This window comes from Aspergillus vadensis (genome assembly GCF_003184925.1).
Source record: "Aspergillus vadensis CBS 113365 unplaced genomic scaffold BO88scaffold_3, whole genome shotgun sequence".
In the NCBI taxonomy this organism is placed as follows: domain Eukaryota; kingdom Fungi; phylum Ascomycota; class Eurotiomycetes; order Eurotiales; family Aspergillaceae; genus Aspergillus; species Aspergillus vadensis.
In genome coordinates this window covers 2,317-21,707 of record NW_020292041.1, presented here as the reverse complement: position 1 = coordinate 21,707, position 19,391 = coordinate 2,317, and the positions used below count along the sequence as shown (strand labels likewise).

The following is a 19,391-nucleotide window of genomic DNA, read 5'->3' as shown; positions in this document are numbered from 1 at the left end:
CTATTTCATGCCTGTCCCCAACTCGCCGTTGCCAATCAATTTGGCGTGTCTATAATTATCTTTTCTAGACTATTCCACCTGATGAATACTGCTATCTTGAAATAGTAACGTCTCTAATGACGCAAGCTTGGATTCTGACTTTTATCGCTTGTAGATACTATACTATGTTCTTTATCGGAACGGGTCACACAGCTCACCGTCATCTATACATCACATCCTCTTCAATCTATACAAGGACACTAATGACGAGTAAGTGAAGGCAGTTGTGCTGCCACAGGGCCTAGAATGTCCTGGGATGGGAGACTGCAACGGACATGCCGGCATACAGCCTCCGTTTCTTGTTCCGCCTTGCTAAAGAGGATCGACTCATTCCGGACACCTCCTATGTTGATGATGCCAATCGGCATCCCTCGCTTATAGGCCCTTTCCACTAGGCGCCATGCCGAGTATGTGGCAAGACTACTGCCCAAGACAAGGAGTCTGCCCGCATCGTCGATGGCCTCTTCTGCACCCACCTTGACGGCTGGGTCGATATTCTCTCCAAACATAATGACCGCCGGCTTCAAAATCCCCGCTGTAGAACTTGGAAGCCAAGCCCCATCGCGCTCTACCTCCACCCGGGATTGCGACCCGTCCTGCAGCCGGGGTGGCTTTTCTAAACAGGTTGGACATGCTGGATACCGAAAGGTCGAGTAAGGGGCTTCCGGTAAATCTACATCGCCATCCGGGTTGATTTTCAAGCCCCTCCGTCTCTGCTCCTCAGGGTTGTCCGCGTTCAGTGCACCAATATCGACCATTTTCTTGAGGAACTCTGCCCAGGCGGGGTTCAGCCTCTCGAGCGATTGCTGAAACTCGTCCCGTGGAACCTCAGTTCGACAATTGATGCAGACCGCAGAACGTAAGTAGCCGTGGAGTTCGAGAGTGGGTAGCTCTGGATGTGCGACAGGATGGAAGGAGTCGACATTTTGGGTCACCACTGAACTAATATAGCCTTTCGTACCGATGTCTTTTATAGCCCAGTGCGTCGAATTTGGCTTCGCCTTCAGGAGTCCCGGCCACCCAATGAAGCTTCGCGCCCAGTATCGCTTGCGAAACTCATGGCGAGCGACGAACTCGTGATAGTAGATCGGTCGGTACGTCTTGTTTGTGATATACGTGCCATTCTCACCGCGATAGTCGGATAAGCCTGAAGCTACCGAGATGCCAGCGCCTGTCAAGAGCACCGTCTGGGAATGCCTGCCTACATCAACGCCGCGCAGATGCGGCGACGGAGGGGCCGTCAGAAAGGTCAAGAGCGCATCAATGGCACCTGCGACCGTGCGTGCGGACGGAGGGACAATAATCGGCGGAGGTAGAGGGCCCGTAAAGGGAATCCGAATAGCTGGAGCAGTCATTGAAGCCACATGATTAAGAGATGTTGAAGCTGCAAGAGAATTGGTTCAGATGGGCGATGGTTGATGACCGACGTCACGGCTTGACTAATCAATCACATGACATACGCAGTCCCATGGGGGATGAAATGAACGGTGTGTCTACGCGGGGGAAGAATTACTGATTGAATGGCACTAGATGATCAGAAGACCAGAATAGATGATGCAGGATATTGCGGTCGAGACAAGGAACAAAGCGTCACCAGGAAGAAGAAAAGTGGAAGCAGTCGATCTGGGTGTCCATTCTTGGTCTAGACTGAGAGGAGCTACCCCGGATCGCCCCACGTGATCTGCACCTTCGCAGACTCTGCGAACGTCATCGCGGCCATCTGCTTCATTCCATCAACGCGTCTTTGTTTGCTGTCGACCGATTTTGCTTGCCTCTTTCTGTTTAGACTATAGAGTAGAGCATTGATTGGGGAAACGCCCAATCGCTCTCTCGTTTGCACAGTCCGGACATGTTTCCCGCAGTCACCGGCAATATAGATCTAGAGGCACTGAGTGGCATATGTGGGTATGTTTATGCCATACTAGAGGAGAATTGGATGTTTTTATACTGATCACCGACATAGATCCATCTCGATTGCGTGCTGGGTTGTTGTCTTCTCCCCACAGATCATCGAAAATTTCCGTCGCGGCTCAGCTGATGGCCTGTCGCTTCTTTTCCTCATCGTCTGGCTTGCCGGCGATGTGTTCAACATCCTGGGCGCCGTCCTGCAGGGCGTGCTGCCAACCATGATCATTCTCGCAGTGTACTACACCCTAGCCGATGTGGTGCTCCTAGCTCAATGTTTCTACTACCGGGGATTTACCCTGCGCGACGAGCCATCCACGCCGGCGCGGCCTGCATCTCCCATCACGACAGATGCCTACGACGAGGACACGGAGATTCCATCTCCTGTCGTGCCTCGCAAACCCACAGAGCACACCGCGTTGCTTTCTTCCAAACGACGCAGTGCCTCTTACCAGGCTCCTCAGGACACTCGCAGCCCAGCATCATCGGCAACAATCACCCCTCACCATCAACCCTTGCTCGCCCATCGCCGTCACTCCGCCTCTTCATTCCTTCACACGACCGTCGACGGAACTCACCTCTCCCCAGCGACTCCACTCGTCGAACCAGCCAAACAACCCCGTCCCCCTCGAACTCTGACCATGCTCCAAGCCACCTTCTTCAACGGCTCGGCCATCATTCTCGTCTGTGCCGCCGGCATCCTAGGCTGGTACATCAGTCAACAGTCATCACTTTCCTCAGACAACAACAACAACAAGCACAAGGACAGCACCGACGACCTGAAAATGGACACCCTAGGCCAAGTCTTCGGCTACCTCTGCGCAGTGCTATACCTCGGATCCCGTCTGCCCCAGATCCTCCTCAACTACCGCCGCAAGTCAACAGACGGGGTATCCTTACTCTTCTTCCTCTTCGCCTGTATCGGCAATCTAACCTATGTACTTTCCATCCTGGCGTATTCACCTGTGTGTCAACGCAGACACCATGGTCGGTGTCGATCTGATGAACTGGCCTCGCTGTATGGTCGATATATTCTGGTGAATCTGTCTTGGCTGATTGGAAGCTTTGGCACATTATTGTTGGATATGTGTATCTTTATTCAATTCTTCTTGTATCAGGATGGAAATGGAGGTGAGGTGGATGCAGAGGCGAGATGAAATATACCTGCGTTTGCTTATAAGATCTCTTCTTCTTCTTCTTCTCCTTTTTTCATTCTTGATTATGTCTCTGGGAAGACATAAAGAAAGATGGATTGGTGTTGGTGTTGGTGGTAGGGGATGATTGATTGATTCATTGATTGAATTATCATAAAAGCGCTTGCTTGCGTGCTATATGGCCAGGTTGCTATGCTATGCTACTCTTGCTGCTTTTGCTTGCTCACCAATTGGCGTTTGATTGTGATGGGTGTTATTCGTGTATATAGTATTATCTCATACTATACTTGCTTCTACTGACGCATACTTCGCAACACTCTACGTATCTGTTTACCAAGTAAATATCACCACATTCTCAGTCTCAAACAGATTACCATTACACAAGCAAAGCAGAGCTAAGCTAAGCAACTAGCAAGACAAGAAAACAAAGAGATAAGAAATCAAACTTCCAAACCATAAACACCACCCACATGCACCCACAACATGGATAGTAAGTAGACCCATGAAAACAAACTCCACGCTTGCAATTCGCATCCCCATTCCTCTCCCACATTTCTTCCCCCACTCCATCCCCCCAGAAGAGAAAGGAAGATGAAAAGAGAAAAGTCTACTCACTAGGCGGCCTAACCTTAACCGGTCCCTGACCAACCTCATCCCAATTCGTACTCAACGAAGTCCCCTGACTCTCCACATAACTCTTCACCATCGCACGACGAGTATCCGGGTCCGCATTAGCATAGAGTTTCTTGAAGAACCCATCGACGGCATCGCCACCTCCGAAGTCCGAGTTGATGGATTCGGCGTCGGATGCTTCATCTTCTCCATCATCTTCTTCTCCTTCTCCTTGACTATCCTTTGGCTTCGAGCTGGACTTATTATCCTTCTTGGTCTTCGACTTCTGGGTTAGGCTTGAAGCGAGCTTATCCCAGTCTTTGGCACCGTGGCGGGAGGAGGTAGGGTATGCTGGGCCCTGGGCTTGTGGTTTGATTTGTGTGGTGGCAGTGGTGATAGGTGTAATTGTGGGTTGGGGAGTAATTCCGCTGGACGATTCCAGGGCGCTCCATTTCTGGCCTGGGGATTTCTTGCGCAGGGAGATTTCGATCTTGGTGGAGAAGACGGAGACCTTGGAGGTGGAGGGGTCGATGGGGGCGAAGAGCGGGTCGAGGGTGAAGTCGTATTCGGCGCCGGAGGGGAGGGGGAATTGGAGGGATGTCTTGAAGTATAATTAGTATGTTGTTGTATGATAGATCAAGAAGGGAAGGGTTGGGGGATACATACCGAGTCCTCTTTCAGCTCAATAGCCACTTTATCCTTAGGCACGCCTTTCACGTACAACGTCACGACGACCGCCTCTCCGGACTGGTACCATTCATGACGGACCTTGACCTGCTGCTGTTGTTGCTGTTGCTGTTGAGCTTCCTTAACCTCAGCTTTCTCCTCCTCTTCCTCCTTCTCAGCCTTCACACTATCCTTCTGACCCTCGTTCTCACCATTACCACCCCCAACCGTACTCTTACTCTTACTCTTACCCCCCCTCAACTCCTCCAACTGCGCCCTCAACTCCTTCTCCCCAGGCACCTTAACCCCCACCGGAACCTCCTCCACCTTATCTCCATCCCCATTCCCCTCCAATCCCCTAACCTTCGCCCTAATCTTCGCCCCCCAAATCCTCACCTCCGCCTCAACACCCTTCCCAGCACCACCAGCAGATGCACCCCCCATCGCCCTCATCACCTTCTCCTCCTTATCCCCCTTATCCCCCTCCTTATCCAACCCCACCATCCGCTCCACAACCCCCACCACGCCCTCCGCAGCAACATACCTCCCCATGAGAAACAACACGATAGCTCTGCGCATCTGCGCCTCGACAATCAACTCGCGTTTACCCCGCTCACGGGCAAGCAGAACAGCGGACTCGGCATCGCGGAGCGCGGCGGGGAGGTTCGGCGTCGGCTTTAGACGTGAGAAGGCGGTCGAGCGCTTGATGAAGTAGCTGGGCGATCGGGGGTGTGAGAGCAGCGCGGTGGTGTAGTGCAGGGTTGCGGTGGATGGGTCCGAGGATTGGAGCGCGGTGTCGCCGAGAGAGGCGGCGTTCATTTTGGATGAAGGTTTATGTGGTGTTGGTGTTGGTGTTTGGTGGGTGGGTGTGTGGTTATGTAGGAGCTGGATATGGGATGTGGAAAGTGAGGTTTGTTGTTTGTAAGGGAATATCCCAACAGAAAGAAGAAATTAGTGAATGTGAAGTGGCAGAGGTGAATGGAATCGAAACAAGTTCGATGATCTTCTTTGGAGATGCGGGGAGCGGAGCATCCACGTGATTGGCTACATATATACTATGTATACTATACTGTCCAGATCAACTATAAATACCATAGTATACATAAATCATATTATCGATTAGTAGAAAGTAGTAGTTAGTAAACTAGTATACATGTCCTCATAGTAAAGTCTGCTGCAATCAGACCAACTCCTCATTGCCAAACTTGCGCGCATACAATCCCAACGCCCGGATCGGCCAGTACAGCTTGTAGTTGGGATACGAAATCATGCTGTCACTCATTAGTACTAAGCTCTCTCGAGTTACGATCAGGTATACTCACCAAGATTGGTTAAACACTCCCTCAATCGACTCCTGCAACCACTCTCCATTGGCCTGCTGCCGCGACATCAGCAGCTGCATTGCCTTTCGCAGCGGCTCCTTATGCGGATACCCGGCCTCCATCAGCGCCAGACTGGCCCACGCCGTCTGCACGACCTGCGACTTCTCGTGCTGCACATACACGTGCTTCTCGCTGCTGAGGTACGACTCGCCCCAGCCGCCGTCCTCCTTCTGCTTCGAGATGAGGAACTCGCATCCGCGTCGGGAGTCTGCGCTCGTCTCGTATGTCTCTCCGATGCTGGCCAGACTCTCCAGCGCAAACATCGCCGCGTACGTGAAGCAGATGCCCCACGACCCGTACCAGCTGCCGTCGGCGCGCTGCACCCGCTTGATGTACCGCACGGCCTTTTCCTTGGCGGTCTTGATCTCCGCGGCTCGGTAGTTCGGATAGTACTTGCTGAAGAGGGAGAGCGCGGTGACGGACGCGGTCGTGCACTCGGGATAGTCATATCCGATCATGATTCCGCCGAATACCTCGGCTGCGTTGAGCCACTCAACCTTCTCGGATGCTCGCGTGGTTTCATACTCGGTGAACCCACCAGTAGGGTTCTGCATCAGAAGCAGACAGTCGACGCTGTCTCTCAACCGCTCCTCCGAGATCAGCTTCGGGAAGTTGTGCATCTCCTGCAGCTGGATGGTCGAGCGCAGTCCCTCGGCGGTGCAGTCGCTGACCGTGTATCCCTGCGTCTTGTTGCTGAAGGGCCATGCACCCTTGCGGTGCTGGCGGTAGCATTTCTCCTGGTCCGGCACGTTCTCGCGCAGCTGATGGTCTTCCAGGAACTCCAGCGCTCTGGTGAGCATGGGCCGCCATTTCGGGTCATCGCCAAACCCGGCCACCACGATACTCTGCGTGATAAAGGCCGTATCCCACACCTGGACACCGTTGGTGCCGTTCATCAGCATGCCCTCGTCCTTCATCCACATGTAGTCGTGCAGCCGTTCGCGGTGGCGACGGACCGAGTAGCTGTCCGGACCGTCATGCTCGTAGCACACAATCATGTTGAACGGGTTGCTTACGGGCCCCAGACCGGCATAGTCGGTATTCTCGTCCTCCATGCGCACCAACTCCCACGTCCACTCCTCCGCGCGACGCACAATGGCAGGGAGCCGAAGGTAGGGGTTCCAGATGTTGACGAGCAAAGAGTTCAAGGTATTCAGCAGCCACGTCTTGGGGTAGTAATTGTCCGCCTTGTGGATTGAGTTGCGATGCGCCGCAAAGTCAATCGAGTCATACGGCTGAGTATACAGCTCCTGCCGCAGCTGCTTGGTGAGAGGGTCCAACGGATGCGAGAACCTCTTCGACCACAGATACGACATGGGCAAGAAGACCTGACGAATATGAATCCACCAGCGCCACGGCGCAAACGGCACCCAGTCAGGAAGTAGCCTGCTAGAATCAGCAACCCATCCACAAATCACCCACACTAGAAACGACAGAAAGAAACGTACCAAATCTCCGGCGGCACCGGATTGACACACTCCCAATCCATAACACCCAAGACAGCCAGCGAGAACTTAGCCCAATGAGGCCCATAAATAGCACCCCCAAACTGATGCAACAACCCCCTAGCCTTAACCATCCTCGGATCCTCCTCACTCACACCCACCAACCTCAACGTAACATAATTCATACAAGTGCCAAACACCGAACTATGAGCTTCAATATGCAACCCCCACCCACCATCCTCCGGATGCTGCCTAGCAAACAAGTACCGCTTAATCTCAGTAGCATACTCCGGTGGAATAGGCGTCTTAGTAACATAATACGTGATAATCAAGACAGGCAACAAGAACATGGGCCCACCATACTCGCAGGCCCAGTTCCCCGGCTCCAGCTGCAACTTGGAGAAGAACTCCAGCCCGTTCTCGGCGCATTGCAGGGGCGTCTGGGGTTTGGGGAGCTCGGGAAGTCCCGTGGGGAGACCGAGGAAATACTTATCTGCGATGGATTGAGGCCATTTCTCGTTTTCTGCGTCGGATTCCAGGTAGTGCCAGGTTTGGCGGCCGCGGTCGTCGCGGAGACGCCAGCGCGTGTAGTCGGTTTTGAGATCGCCGTTGGCGTCGGGAGTGAGATGGCCTTGGGCGGGAGTTCTCCACGGGCCGATGTGAGGTCCCGACATTGTGATGGGGTTGTTGTACACTTATTATGTATGGTATGGGGGATAGAAAGGGTGAAATGGCAAAGTTGGGATTGGTGGGGAGGGATAGTGAGAGAGGGCGGTTTATAGGATACAACCGCACTCAAGAGGAGAAAGGAAGAACAACACACTAAATCTCCCTTGCCCGGATGTTATTTGCTGCCTGCTGTTCGTGCAGTATTAGTTGTGCAGCTGAGTGTTTTGTTGGTGCAGGAAATGAGGGACATTGTCTGCTGAGTCATCAGGGGTGCCTGGCTGGCGATCAGCATAAATAGGCAGGAATACGATGTTTAATACGATTATGTCCTGCGGCATGCAGGAACGCATGGAATAACGGTCCACTCGACAGAATCATCGTAACTTTAAATCGGAGGCTATATGACCTGTTACATTAAATATTACTATCTAGTGCCTCTGCACCCCATCAATCCCAGAACATAAAGCACACACACTATCGAGAGGTATCAAGTACGCAAAACGACACGGAATCATTCTACCGATTCCCCCGGGTATCAATCCAACCTGTCCCATCCATTACCGTAAATTAAGTGATCAGTGATCCTGGCCTCATCCCGACCAGGCGTGAATTACGCCTCTTGCTTGCTTTTATTTGGCTTCCGCGGCGGGCGCCTCCTGGGCCGTCACTGCAGTTTCTGCCTTGGTCGGCTCCTCAGCCGCCGGCTGCTCTGTCTTGGCTTCCTCCTTCACCTCTTCCTTGGGAGCCTCAGCCGGTTCTGCCTTGGCCTCTTCCTTGGGGGCCTCGGTCTGCTCCTGCTTGGGCTCCTCCTTAGCCTCCTCCTTGGGGGCTTCCGGAGCAGGCTGGGCCTTCTCAAGGTTGACCGTGAACGCATCCTCCTCGAGGGTCGCGCCGTTACCACCGTAGGTCTTGGGGAACTTGTCCTTCAAGGAAGGGAACTCGCGGGCCAGGTTGGCACCGTTGGAGATGGGGTGGAACTTGCGGGTGGTGTTCTTGCTAAGGAAGACCTTCATAGCGGCGAACATCCAGCCCATAATGGCAGGCACGTTGACGAAGAACTTCTCCCGCAGCAGCTCGGGGTAAGCCATGGAGAACACCTCGATGGTCTTCCTGCTGGCCGCCTTGATCGTGGGGTTCAGGCGGAGGAAGCTGACATTCTGGTAGTCGTGGACCTGGAGCATCTGGTACGGGTCCTCGCCGTCGTAGTCGATCACGGTCGTCGCCTCGCTCAGCTTCAGGTCCTTGACAGCGAGCTCCATGAGTGCGACACGCCACTTGATGAATCTAGTGATAGTTAGATATAATCCCCATCAATCACGAAATAGTAGCAACAGCAGCCGCACTTACCCATCCACATCGCCAAAGGTCTGATCGATAGACTTGACATTACCATAGACGTTCCAAGTGACAATGACCTCCTTGCCATTGGCCTCCGGGTACTTGGTGACATAGCCCAGACCACCATAGCGCTCAGCACTGTAGTGGCCCTCGGTCAGGGCGAGGGGGTTCATCTCCTTGCGCCATTGCAGGGCCTTGGTCAGCTGCTCCTCGGCCAGCTTGACGTTACCCTCGTTGGCGCGCAGGAACTTGATGAGGATGTTGACGGTGGGGACATCCGAGGAGTTCTTGAGGGTGACACCCCACATCTCATTGTAGCCAGTGGAGGAGAGAATGGCCGACAGACGATCGAAGAACTGGCTGAGGGCCGGGTTCTTGGCCAGATACTCGGGCTGAGCGGGCTTTTGTTCCTCCTCCTTTGCTTCTTCGGCCTTGGGCTCAGCCTTGGGCTCATCCGCCTTTTGTTCCTCCTTGGGTTCCTCAGCCTTGGTCTCCTTGGCCTCTTCCTTGGGTGCTTCCTCCTTCTTATCTTCGGCGGCCTCCTGGGCGGGAGCGGGAGCGGGTTCCGTCACGGGAGGTTCCGTGGCAGCGGCAGCGGGGGCAGGAGATGCCTCTCCTTCGCCTGTCGGCTCGACCTTTTGTTCGACTTCGGGCTGAGGCTGGGACTCGGAAACCGCAGGCTCAGTAGTGGTGGTGGTGGTGGTGGTGGGAGGTTGCGCCTCGGGGGCAGCAGGAGCGGCGGCGGCGGTCTTTTCGGGTTGATCGGCCATGATGTATGTAGTGGGATGGTATTATTGGTAGTAGATGATTAATGAAGATAGAATAGAGAGAGGGCGGAGGAAATAAAATTAAAAGAATGTATGGGAATTGCGTGATGCGATCGGATGCGAAAGTGGGATGGGCTTTTTCCAATGACAGCCGTGAAATTAGCACAGTAGTAGGGGAGAAAGAAAGAAAGAGAGAAAGAGAGAGAGGAAGAGGAGGAGAAGAGGAGAAAACACGAGAGAGAAACAAGAAAGACAGAAAGCGCAAAAGAAACGAAGCGAAGCGACAGCAGCAGGCAAAGACGAGAAGCTAAGAAAGCACAGAAAAAAGGGCGTGCAATCCAATCAGAGGCAGCAGTGGATTAATTAATTAATTGCTGCAGCGGCCGTTAATTTCATTTAGGAGGTTTCCAACGGCGATCAGACAAGACAACTAGTCTAAGTATTATTATTATTATCTATCGATTCAGACCAAGATCCAAAGAAGTTTAGAATTCAAACAAACAAACAAACATGGGATCTATCATTATCCTCCCATGGTTGACAATCTCATACATGATGACTCTTTTACTACTAAGTCCATAGATAGACAACAACAAACCTTATAACTTTATTCAACATCTGATCTACTGAGTTGGGGGAAGTAGTAAGTGAAAGGTACATAACCAAGTGACTCAAAATAACAACCAACTAAAATAGCTAGTAGCTACGTACTAGGAACAAAATGATCCATCCCATCCTCCTGAATCTTTGAAGTGGGCCTGCAAGGATGTTTCAGGAGAGAGAGAGAGAGAAAGAGAGAGACCAGAATATGATGCCCCCCCCTGACAGGCTACAGCATGCGGTGACTGATCACACACACACACTCACCTCATCCACTCATTTCCCTCCAAAATGACATGCAAGGCACCGGGTAAGTAACTAAGTACTCGAGGGTGGTATGCCTTTCTTGATTGATACTATTATTATTCTTTCCCTTGTCTCAGGTGGTCGGTCGGATGATTTGACAGCCCAGCCCGAGGGTTTAGCGAAGAGGCGCGTGCTCTAACTCACTACTGGTCCTACTTATCACCTTTTCTCTTAATGGTATTGGTTCTTTTTCTTTGCTAAGTTGTATTCTCTCTTTTTTTTTTTTTTTTTTTTTTTTTTTTTTTTTTTTTTTTTTTTTTTTTTTTTTTGTTTTTTTTTTTTTTTTTTTTTTTTTTTTTTTTTTTTTTTTCTGTATTTTGGTTTTTGTTTTCTCGTAGTATTTGATGGTTGCTATTTTTGAATGCGAAGGATGACGACTCAGTCCCCCCCCCCCTGGCCTACTAGCAGGTCAGACAACAACAAGAAGTCTGGAACTCTCCCTGCTTCGGGTGGATTGTTTCGGTTCCCTGACACTTACCTAGCTCATTTTACTACGGAGTACTTAGTATCTACGTATCTAGTTTGAAAACAAGACGTGTCAATAATTCATAACTCTCCTCCCCCCGGTTCATTTTATTTTATCTCTCTCGTCTATCAATCAATCAATCAACCCATCAATCGCTATGAGTCTCAAAGAGCCGACAAATCCCACATCAGCTTGCAGGAGAAGAAAGAAATTAGTAGAAAAGCAAAATACTTCCCATAGATACATACAAGTCCGTCCCATCATGACCAAACAACAACGCTGGGGAATATACAGAGTCCGTTTAATGCAGCAAGAATCAGCTAGTCCCTCCTTCCATCCATTTTCCTGTTCCCTCTTCCCGTCGTAAATCCTTCTCGGGTAGGGTGATTTAGTCTCTTTCTGTCCGTCCATTCTTTCACCCTCACTTTCCTCCATTAAGAAATCGCTCCGGAATCCTAGGCATCGGGGGCGGCACTGTGGCACTCGAGCTGTCCCCCTCGTCTTCATCTTCGTCCATTTCGTCCTCGAGCTCTTCCGGGTGACTACAAAACAAATCCCGTCAGTATACCAGACACCATGACAAATCCCACAGCCCCATTCTGGAAAACGAGGGGCAACTTACGCAAGGAGTTCCTTAATGTTCCGCATCTCATAGTGCTTCTTCCGATGCTGCTCGAACTGGCGATGCTTTTCCTCGGCTTCGCCCGCCGTCATCAACGTATCTCCACCAGACTCCGTCTCGCCATTCAGCTCGCCAGCCCCGACCACAACGTGCTTCCCGCCCCGATGTGAGTCATTGCTCAGGCTTCGTTCGCGCACGATCCGATCCGCATCTCCCATGTGCGCATCACCGCCATACTCCTCAGCCTCTCCCAGCTCCAACTCCGGAATATCATCCTCTGCGATCGCCTTCTTGTGCGCCTTCTTCGTCTTGTCCAGTTCGTCCACCACCACCTCTTGCGCATCAATCAGACTTTCCTCACCCGCCAGCTCGTCTTCATCCTCGGCGGGGTCATAGCGCGGCGCATAGGGAGTCTTCGGTTCATCGATCTTCATCTTGGCCGTCTTCTCCTGCTCAGTCAGATACAGGTTGGCTTCGTCCCACTTCAGGCGAGGTGAAGACTCGTCGTGATGCCCGTGGATGCTGGCAAGAGACTGTCGTCGCGACGAAGACCCGGGGCGAGTGTTGGATGACGACCGACGTCGACCGGCATTCTGGAGGGTGTTCTGAAGAGTGATTTCCTTGGTGTCCGTAGAGTCGGCCGAGGTCGAAGGGATCGTCAGAGTGGCGTGAGCATGCTGCGCGACCTGCGGAACTTGAGAGCTGGAGTTCTTCAAGATACCTGCTGTCCGATTAGCGACCAGACGTAGAACGGGGATGATCGCAACAGGCTTGTTTACCCTTGGGTCGCTTGTGTGCATCCTCCATATGGTGAGACATGATCGCCAAGCGCACCGAAATCAAGTCGTGTAGTCGAGATGTATAGATGAAAGAAGATAGAAAATTGGTAAAGTAAACAGCAGCGACCGCTGTAGAAGGAAAATAAAGTATTAGAAAATTGAAGAGGGGAAAAGCGGAAAGGAAGGGAAAAAAAGCAAGATAAGAAAGCGGATCAGATGCGCAATAAATGCGACCCGAAAGAAATTAGATGAGCCAGGGAAAGGGAAAATTCAGTGAGAGTCAGCTGCAAGTGCCCGAAGGAAAAGGCAGTATCTGAGGCTGAGCTGGCGACGAGACACACAAGAAGGAGGCCTGGATGAGGCGGGGGTGGGATTCCTCAGCCTCTGGCGATGAGCCCGACAAATGAGGGCGGTGGCACGGTTGCTGATGATGAATCACGTTCGCGCGGTCCAGCTGGATCTGATGATTACCTGGTGGCTCGATTCACTTTCTCTTTTTGTCTTTGCTTAGCAAGAACAGGGTGGGTAAGAAAGGGGAAAAGGAGAAGGAGGAAAAAGGGGTCAGAGAGTAAGGCGACCAGGAGATGGATGGTTCAGTTGGGTTGACAGTTCTTGTAACAGAAACACAGAAAGAGACAGAAGGAGCAGAAGAAGTAAATGCAAACAGACAGACAGACAGCCAGCCGTGACCTGGCACGTGGGGCTGCCCGTCGATGACGTCGCAAGCATCCGAGGGGATCTGTTTTGCTACTTTCCCTTCTTCACCATTCAAACTGTCAGAGATCGTCTGTCGACTCCCGACCCACTACGTGGTTGCTACCTGACTACCTGACCCCATCAACGTTGCATAAAGCTGCTTGTATTCTGAACCCTGGTGGACCGGGTTTCCCTGCGTCCCTCCAGTTGCGGTCCGAGATGCTAACGAACTACAAAGCGTTTCTACACTCCCGTCCTTGCCCCGGTATGCGATAGAACTCCAAGAGCCCGATTCCTTCGTCCCCCGTAAAGATGCGACGACTCACCAGCAAGATAAAAAACCCAAAGAAACAAAATGGTAGACAAACAAGTGATCGAATAGCAGAATGCCGCCCCAAGCACAAAAAAGAGGTGTAAGTGTATAGGGGAATCTCATGACCCTGCCCAGCTCCGTGAAAGACGAAGGACATCCCGCAGAAGAGTAGCATAGCAAAATACAACAGCCAAGGGGAAACCGGGGAGAACACCGTCCATCCAGATCTGTCAAACAGGATATCAATAGATCTGCGCGTCTGCACCAGGATTAGTTGCGTAAGTAGACCCGCGCCGGATGCCAAAATCGGCAGGTCGTGAATGGTATCAATGTCATAGAAAGAGGTGAGAAGGAAAAAAAGATATAAATCCTAAAGATGATCACAAGCACATGCTCGCAAGCAATAAAAGAAAGAAACGAATCGAAAGTAAGGAAAGTACTGAGTAAGGGTAGAACTGCACGAAAAGGGAAAAAAGACTTATGCAATAGACTCGAACTCCTCCCGCTCCCGAAGTCGGTTGCGCGCAAGTTCGTCCCCGCCATTGGCTGACAGCTGCATCCAGTGCAGTGCCAGGCACATGCTCTGCGGGTCGGACTTGGAATCCTTATCGCGGCGGTACATCATTTCAGCCTTGAATGTGTCTCGCAGCAGAGTGAGTGGTAGGGTTACCCGCGGGAGGAGTTCGGGGTGGGTAAGGTAAAGAATGGCCAGTTCCCGCTGGGCGACTGGATTGCCTTCCTTGGCAGTAATGATCCACATGCCCGCAGCATCCTCGAGGGCGTGCCCGGGCCGGGGTGTATGATCGTAACCAGGCGGATGGCGCCGACTGAATTCTTGAGATACAATGTTGTCGGCAATTTCGACCATGCTATTGCAGATCTCGTCCTTGAGGCTCAGCGCCGCCAAGCCAAATTGTAGAAATGCAGTCCCGCTGTCAGTCTTGTTCAACGTCTCCGAAGGAACAAAGGCTGAGATGAACTGCAAGTCACGGAAAAGGGTCTTCGGCTTCACTTCAAGGAGGAGGCTGCGAAGAGCATCAACAATTTGATTCTCAGTGGGTGCACCATAATCGGAGGGTCGGGAGTCGAAAATGACAGACTCGGCCGCAGGGGTCGTCGGTGTATGAGAGGACTCCTGGGCATGAGTCCGTTTGGCATCAGACTCGGAGAAGCTATGACGGGCGCTTCTCTTATTCTGGAACCCGGGAGTACGACCTCGCGGGCAGGCGGGCGGCTCAGTTGCACTGAAAGGGCTTGCATCATCGTTATCGGAGTTCAAAGATGCAACAACAAGCGCCCGCAGATCCCGCAACGCCTTCAGCTTGATAAATGGGTTCCCATGTCGCGAGAAGACTTCTATGAGGCGTCGGAAGACAGTCCCGTACGAGAAGCGCTGTGTTTCGTCTGATTGCATAGAGTTGTCAGCGGCAGATGCAGACGGTGTCCCGGCATCCCCGGTTGTTGATCGATCTGCAGACTCCAGCGATCTGCTCCTCCGACGGTCCGACGGTGTGCGTTGGAGAGAATGATGAACGAATCGCTCATCACACTCGGTGTAAAATTGTTGGATGCGCGCGCGTTTCTTCATCTGCGTTCGGATTCTCTTCTGTTCCAGTGCGTTTCCGAACCAAGCGTCTGTCTCACTTCCACAGCTCCACACCGGGGAGCCCAAGTCACTCAAGAGCAAGCTCGTCAGGGTCTGTTTCAGGCCGTCCAAGAAAGCTCCTTTGCTGTGCGTCTTGCGATCATTGCGACGTGATGACTGGACACCGTTATCGCTGAACATAGAGGGGGGTCGGGAATATAGGCTGGAAGCACTTGGTGCATAGTGTGCGGGTTGTGGTGTTGACCAGAATGTGCTAAACGAATCGCCGGTAGTAGTTGAGGCAGCCCTTCCTGGGGATCCGCCGATCGAAGAGGCGTCTGTGATCGAGGGCTCCCGAGGGATTTTCCACTTATCGGACATCAGACTCTGGAAAGAGGACTTGGAGCTCAGCGGAGGTAGGTCTTGCGTAAACCTTGAAGTGTCTGATGGACGAGTAGTAGTCCCGTGGACTGGCGAGGCATGTGGCGTGTCTTCATTAGAGATATTGAACGGTCGCATGCTCGAGGAGAGGCTTAGAAAGCTTCGGTTACTGGAGCCCTCGTACATGGCCCGCTCTTTGTGGTACAATTCGCTGGACCACAGCACCGGGGTTTCGGCCATGGTCTCGCCAACGAGTCGATTGATGCTTGTCTTTACCTCGTAGCAGAACCGGTGGATTCGCTCCTCACCTTTGCAGAAATTGTCGATGTTATTGTGAGAGAGCCATTTGCGAATCAAGTCCACCTGCTCGTCCGACAGCTTGTTGGGACCGCCTTGACTGCTCGGTGCCTTCATGATATTCATGACTTGCAACTCTGGTTTCTGAAGAAGGGAGTTTCCAAAGGGTCTCATGCTGCTGCGAGACCGGCCATCGCTAGGTGCTTGTCTGTAGAGGCGAGCAGAGTAGATCATAGTCTTCAATGCCAGTGCGACATGTTTGGCATCTTCGTACCTCATCGAGTGCTTTACGTCAGTCATGTACCACATCTTGTCTCGAAGTTTAGCCACAGTGGCCATCAAGTCCTTAACGGATCTCTGCACCCGTTGCACATGCCTATTGAGGGCAACGAGATCAGTTTCACACCGTTCAATAATCGTCCGTGAGGTAGCGAGTGAGCGGACACACGATGCGTGCATGGGCTCGAGGATCCACGAGTCGTCGACGCGTCGAGAGGGAGAGTTTGCAACGCTGCGGACAAGCTGTCGGCCAGCATTCCACCAGTAGTGGGCCCCGATGAAATCGGAGTCATGATGGCAGTGTGCCATGGCCCTATCGAACTTTTGCTTTAGGGATACATGGGCTTCTTGGGATACGCCATAGGCATCTATGAAACCATACTCTGCAGCATCATCGGCAGGGTTATCTTGAATCAGTTTCACAATGGCTGTTTGGAGAGCTTCAGAGTTGTCTTCCATTCCCAAGGTGGTAGACTGAACGTCGTCCACAGAATCGTGCTCCGGAAAACTGAACGGGCCATTCTCGGGGAAAAGACCCCAGGTCAAGCATCTTCCATTTCGGCTCATGGAGAAGATGGTCCATTCTTCAGCTGCAGGTGGTTCCAGAGTTGCACGACCATCGGGCTCGCTCAGATCTGACAACTCGAAGCGGATCCTGTCAGCATTGCGGCTCATGCAATTCTCCGGTAGCGATAAAAAGGCCATGTTAGAAGCAAATAATCTCTGGTCCTGGAGGGCGTGAATGGACATGTTATCGGAAGGAGGCCGGAAGAATCCTGGCTCAATGATAGACGCTATAGAGCGATCTGACCGAGCGGCCAAAGAACCAGCAGGGGAGGAAGGCATCCCGGAAGACGAGAGCGGGGAATTGCATGTAGAAGCGGTTGTCCTAGGGAATAGAGCATTCAGCAGGGTTAAGATGTCAGCAGCGGAGAGCATCAAGAATGCAGCAGGCGATTCCCGGCTGCTGATAGCTGTCGCGCGGGAAGAGGGTTGTATTCCGATGACGTTCCTGCGAGGGTCGGCATGGTCGAACCGGCAAAGCATGCTCTCAACGTGCCTTCTCACCGCGGGACGAGCCATAGAATAGTGGTTCCTACAGGGTGGGTTAGCGAAGGCTCTAAATAAGGGCTTCACGTAGCGACCGGATGAAGGGACAACGGACATGGAATGAAGGACGGCAAAGACTTGCGAGTAGGCACGGAGTCCGACCTGTCCGAGGAGCTTCTCTCTAGCATCTTTTCTGATATGGAAGTCAAGCAAGAGACCGTGGGCCTGGACATTGTGTTAGATTAGGAGCTTTAAAACATCTGGCTGAGCCTTCTCATACCTCGGGGTAGGTCAGTGCGCTATAGAGGAATTTTGCAAAGAACCACTGGACAAACAAGAACTCAAGGAAACGGTCACGACCGTCCTGACGTTCGAGTTTCTGCAAAATAGCACTGCTCAATTGCATCACCGCATGCGGAAGCCCTCCATCTGGGTCATCCAAAAGCTGGAATAATGCATCTACTGCAGAAGCAAAAAATTCCTCGGCCACATCGGTCTTCAAAGGGTCGGGAGGCTCTGTACCAAAACTCATGCCAGGGGGAGTTTCTACATGTTCCAGGAGAAATGCGCCGGTTTGCAGGATATCCATGAGATAAAGCTCAAATTTGGGCTTCGCTTTCCATTCACTGTTTGTGGCCCAGGAACCTAGAATGTGGCCGAGTAGGGGATCGTACTTGATGCCGCCATCGGATACAAGTTTTGCAAAGACAGACGACCAAACATCCAAGCGGAGCTGTGCTTCCGGGGCATCTGAATCCAATGGGGACGCATAAACGTTGAACAGCAGAGTGGACAGGGCATCCGTACGCTCAAAAGTCAAGGCACGATCTTTGAGGGAAGAGGCAGAAGAGCGCTTTGAAAAGGAGGCATGAGTCCGGGAACGGGATGCAGGTGGTGGGAATGACATCTCACTGGGATCGCTTGAAGCGCCCGCAGATGATACCAAGGCCGTCAATTGGCTAGGAGTCAGGGCTCTTATCCTCTCCAAGATGAATTGAGGATCGGTACGGGCCAAATGTAGTATTTCCAAAAGATCGGACCTAGATTGGGGACTCAACTGAAGGAAAAAGTCCGGGGAACGGTCCACGGAGGACTCGCGGATGGGCGACCATTCTTCCAACGGATCCTGCCGGTGAAAGTTGCGCCGGAAAGCGGAATCGCATGATTCCTGGAGGTCTACCAGGGTATGGTAGAGAGCAACAAAATTGGGCTTATCATCGTGTTTAAGGCGGTCGACCAAGCCTCGTTGGACGATTGAACTGACACGGACGAAGCGCGCCGAAATCCCCATTGAAACCTTGAGGGCATGGAGACGGTGCTCCAAAGTCTTCCGACGACTCTGATTATGATGATTTTGACGATAACGAACGGCCAACTCCTCAAAGGATACCTTGGGCAGCTCCGTAGGCAGGGTGCCATGGTTGTTTTCCTGGGACTGTCCATCCTGGGAGCAGACGGGGCTTGCGACACGCGAAATCGGGCGATCCAAGTCGCCAGACTCACCTATGGTGCGACCCGCCATTGCGTCGGGAGAAAAGAGCATGGGAGACATGCTAGAAGTCGCAACCGGAGTGGAAGATTGAGGCGCGGCCTCACATGGTGTAGTTGCCTGAACGGATGAGGGAATCAAGCCTGACGAGCCAGAAAACAAGGCCGAGCCGTTAGCACGTAGTTAGTCGGGCTGGGTGGCTATACTATTGGGGAAAGGACAGCAATCGGTCGCATGAAGAAAGCCAATATCGATGCGTAGGACAAGGGGGCAGGCGATTCGGCAAATTAATTTGCCAATTAAGTGGACGCGCACAAAATGACCCGAAAGGAGTAAACGGAGGAAGACAGAGCGAAAAAATGGGACAGAAAAGAGTCGGGATCGAAGAAGAAGAGAAGGAAAAAAGAGAGCCGTGCGCGCACATACAGGTCACATAAGCCAAGGTGGATGAAAGAGCATCGGATTGGGCATCGAACATGGTGTTGCCATGGGCAGTCGTCTCCTGGACACTAGGCCGAGACGAAGACAGCTGAGGTTGCAAGATGCCCCCG

At 52.3% G+C, this 19,391-nt stretch overlaps 7 protein-coding genes across 7 annotated transcripts; 1 reads left to right on the top strand and 6 right to left on the bottom strand.

Moving 5' to 3' along the window:
• Nucleotides 1–86: 86 nt before the first annotated feature.
• On the bottom strand, nucleotides 87–1,616 carry BO88DRAFT_401613 (putative SIR2 family histone deacetylase). The gene has a single exon (XM_025705888.1). The coding sequence runs from the start codon at nucleotides 1,392–1,394 to the stop codon at nucleotides 240–242; it is 1,155 nt and encodes a 384-aa protein (XP_025566275.1). The 5' UTR covers nucleotides 1,395–1,616; the 3' UTR covers nucleotides 87–239.
• BO88DRAFT_401612 (PQ loop repeat protein) lies at nucleotides 1,590–3,399 on the top strand. The gene is made up of 2 exons (XM_025705887.1): nucleotides 1,590–1,944; nucleotides 2,003–3,399. Exons 1-2 carry the CDS (start codon nucleotides 1,889–1,891, stop codon nucleotides 3,099–3,101), a joined length of 1,155 nt encoding a protein of 384 aa, XP_025566274.1. The 5' UTR covers nucleotides 1,590–1,888; the 3' UTR covers nucleotides 3,102–3,399.
• A 21-nt stretch (nucleotides 3,400–3,420) lies between these two features.
• Nucleotides 3,421–5,360, bottom strand: BO88DRAFT_161255 (co-chaperone SGT1). The gene is made up of 3 exons (XM_025701601.1): nucleotides 4,779–5,360; nucleotides 4,377–4,664; nucleotides 3,421–4,311 (listed from the first exon to the last, which is right to left on the bottom strand). Exons 1-3 carry the CDS (start codon nucleotides 5,193–5,195, stop codon nucleotides 3,706–3,708), a joined length of 1,311 nt encoding a protein of 436 aa, XP_025566273.1. The 5' UTR covers nucleotides 5,196–5,360; the 3' UTR covers nucleotides 3,421–3,705.
• Nucleotides 5,361–5,474: 114 nt separating this feature from the next.
• BO88DRAFT_381030 (terpene cyclase/mutase family protein) lies at nucleotides 5,475–8,068 on the bottom strand. The gene is made up of 3 exons (XM_025704560.1): nucleotides 7,207–8,068; nucleotides 5,699–7,144; nucleotides 5,475–5,647 (listed from the first exon to the last, which is right to left on the bottom strand). Exons 1-3 carry the CDS (start codon nucleotides 7,875–7,877, stop codon nucleotides 5,557–5,559), a joined length of 2,208 nt encoding a protein of 735 aa, XP_025566272.1. The 5' UTR covers nucleotides 7,878–8,068; the 3' UTR covers nucleotides 5,475–5,556.
• A 170-nt stretch (nucleotides 8,069–8,238) lies between these two features.
• Nucleotides 8,239–10,386, bottom strand: sfh5 (CRAL/TRIO domain protein). The gene is made up of 2 exons (XM_025703781.1): nucleotides 9,220–10,386; nucleotides 8,239–9,156 (listed from the first exon to the last, which is right to left on the bottom strand). Exons 1-2 carry the CDS (start codon nucleotides 9,978–9,980, stop codon nucleotides 8,502–8,504), a joined length of 1,416 nt encoding a protein of 471 aa, XP_025566271.1. The 5' UTR covers nucleotides 9,981–10,386; the 3' UTR covers nucleotides 8,239–8,501.
• Nucleotides 10,387–11,743: 1,357 nt separating this feature from the next.
• On the bottom strand, nucleotides 11,744–12,965 carry BO88DRAFT_161205 (PP1-complex regulatory subunit GLC8). The gene is made up of 3 exons (XM_025701600.1): nucleotides 12,751–12,965; nucleotides 11,972–12,692; nucleotides 11,744–11,891 (listed from the first exon to the last, which is right to left on the bottom strand). The coding sequence occupies exons 1-3, from the start codon at nucleotides 12,788–12,790 to the stop codon at nucleotides 11,771–11,773; spliced, it is 882 nt and encodes a 293-aa protein (XP_025566270.1). The 5' UTR covers nucleotides 12,791–12,965; the 3' UTR covers nucleotides 11,744–11,770.
• Nucleotides 12,966–14,237: 1,272 nt separating this feature from the next.
• Nucleotides 14,238–18,873, bottom strand: BO88DRAFT_331598 (uncharacterized protein; the record flags this gene model as incomplete). The annotated part of the gene is made up of 3 exons (XM_025702686.1): nucleotides 14,238–17,397; nucleotides 17,467–17,576; nucleotides 17,632–18,873. 3 exons carry the CDS (start codon nucleotides 18,871–18,873, stop codon nucleotides 14,238–14,240), a joined length of 4,512 nt encoding a protein of 1,503 aa, XP_025566269.1.
• Between the last annotated feature and the right edge of the window lie 518 nt (nucleotides 18,874–19,391).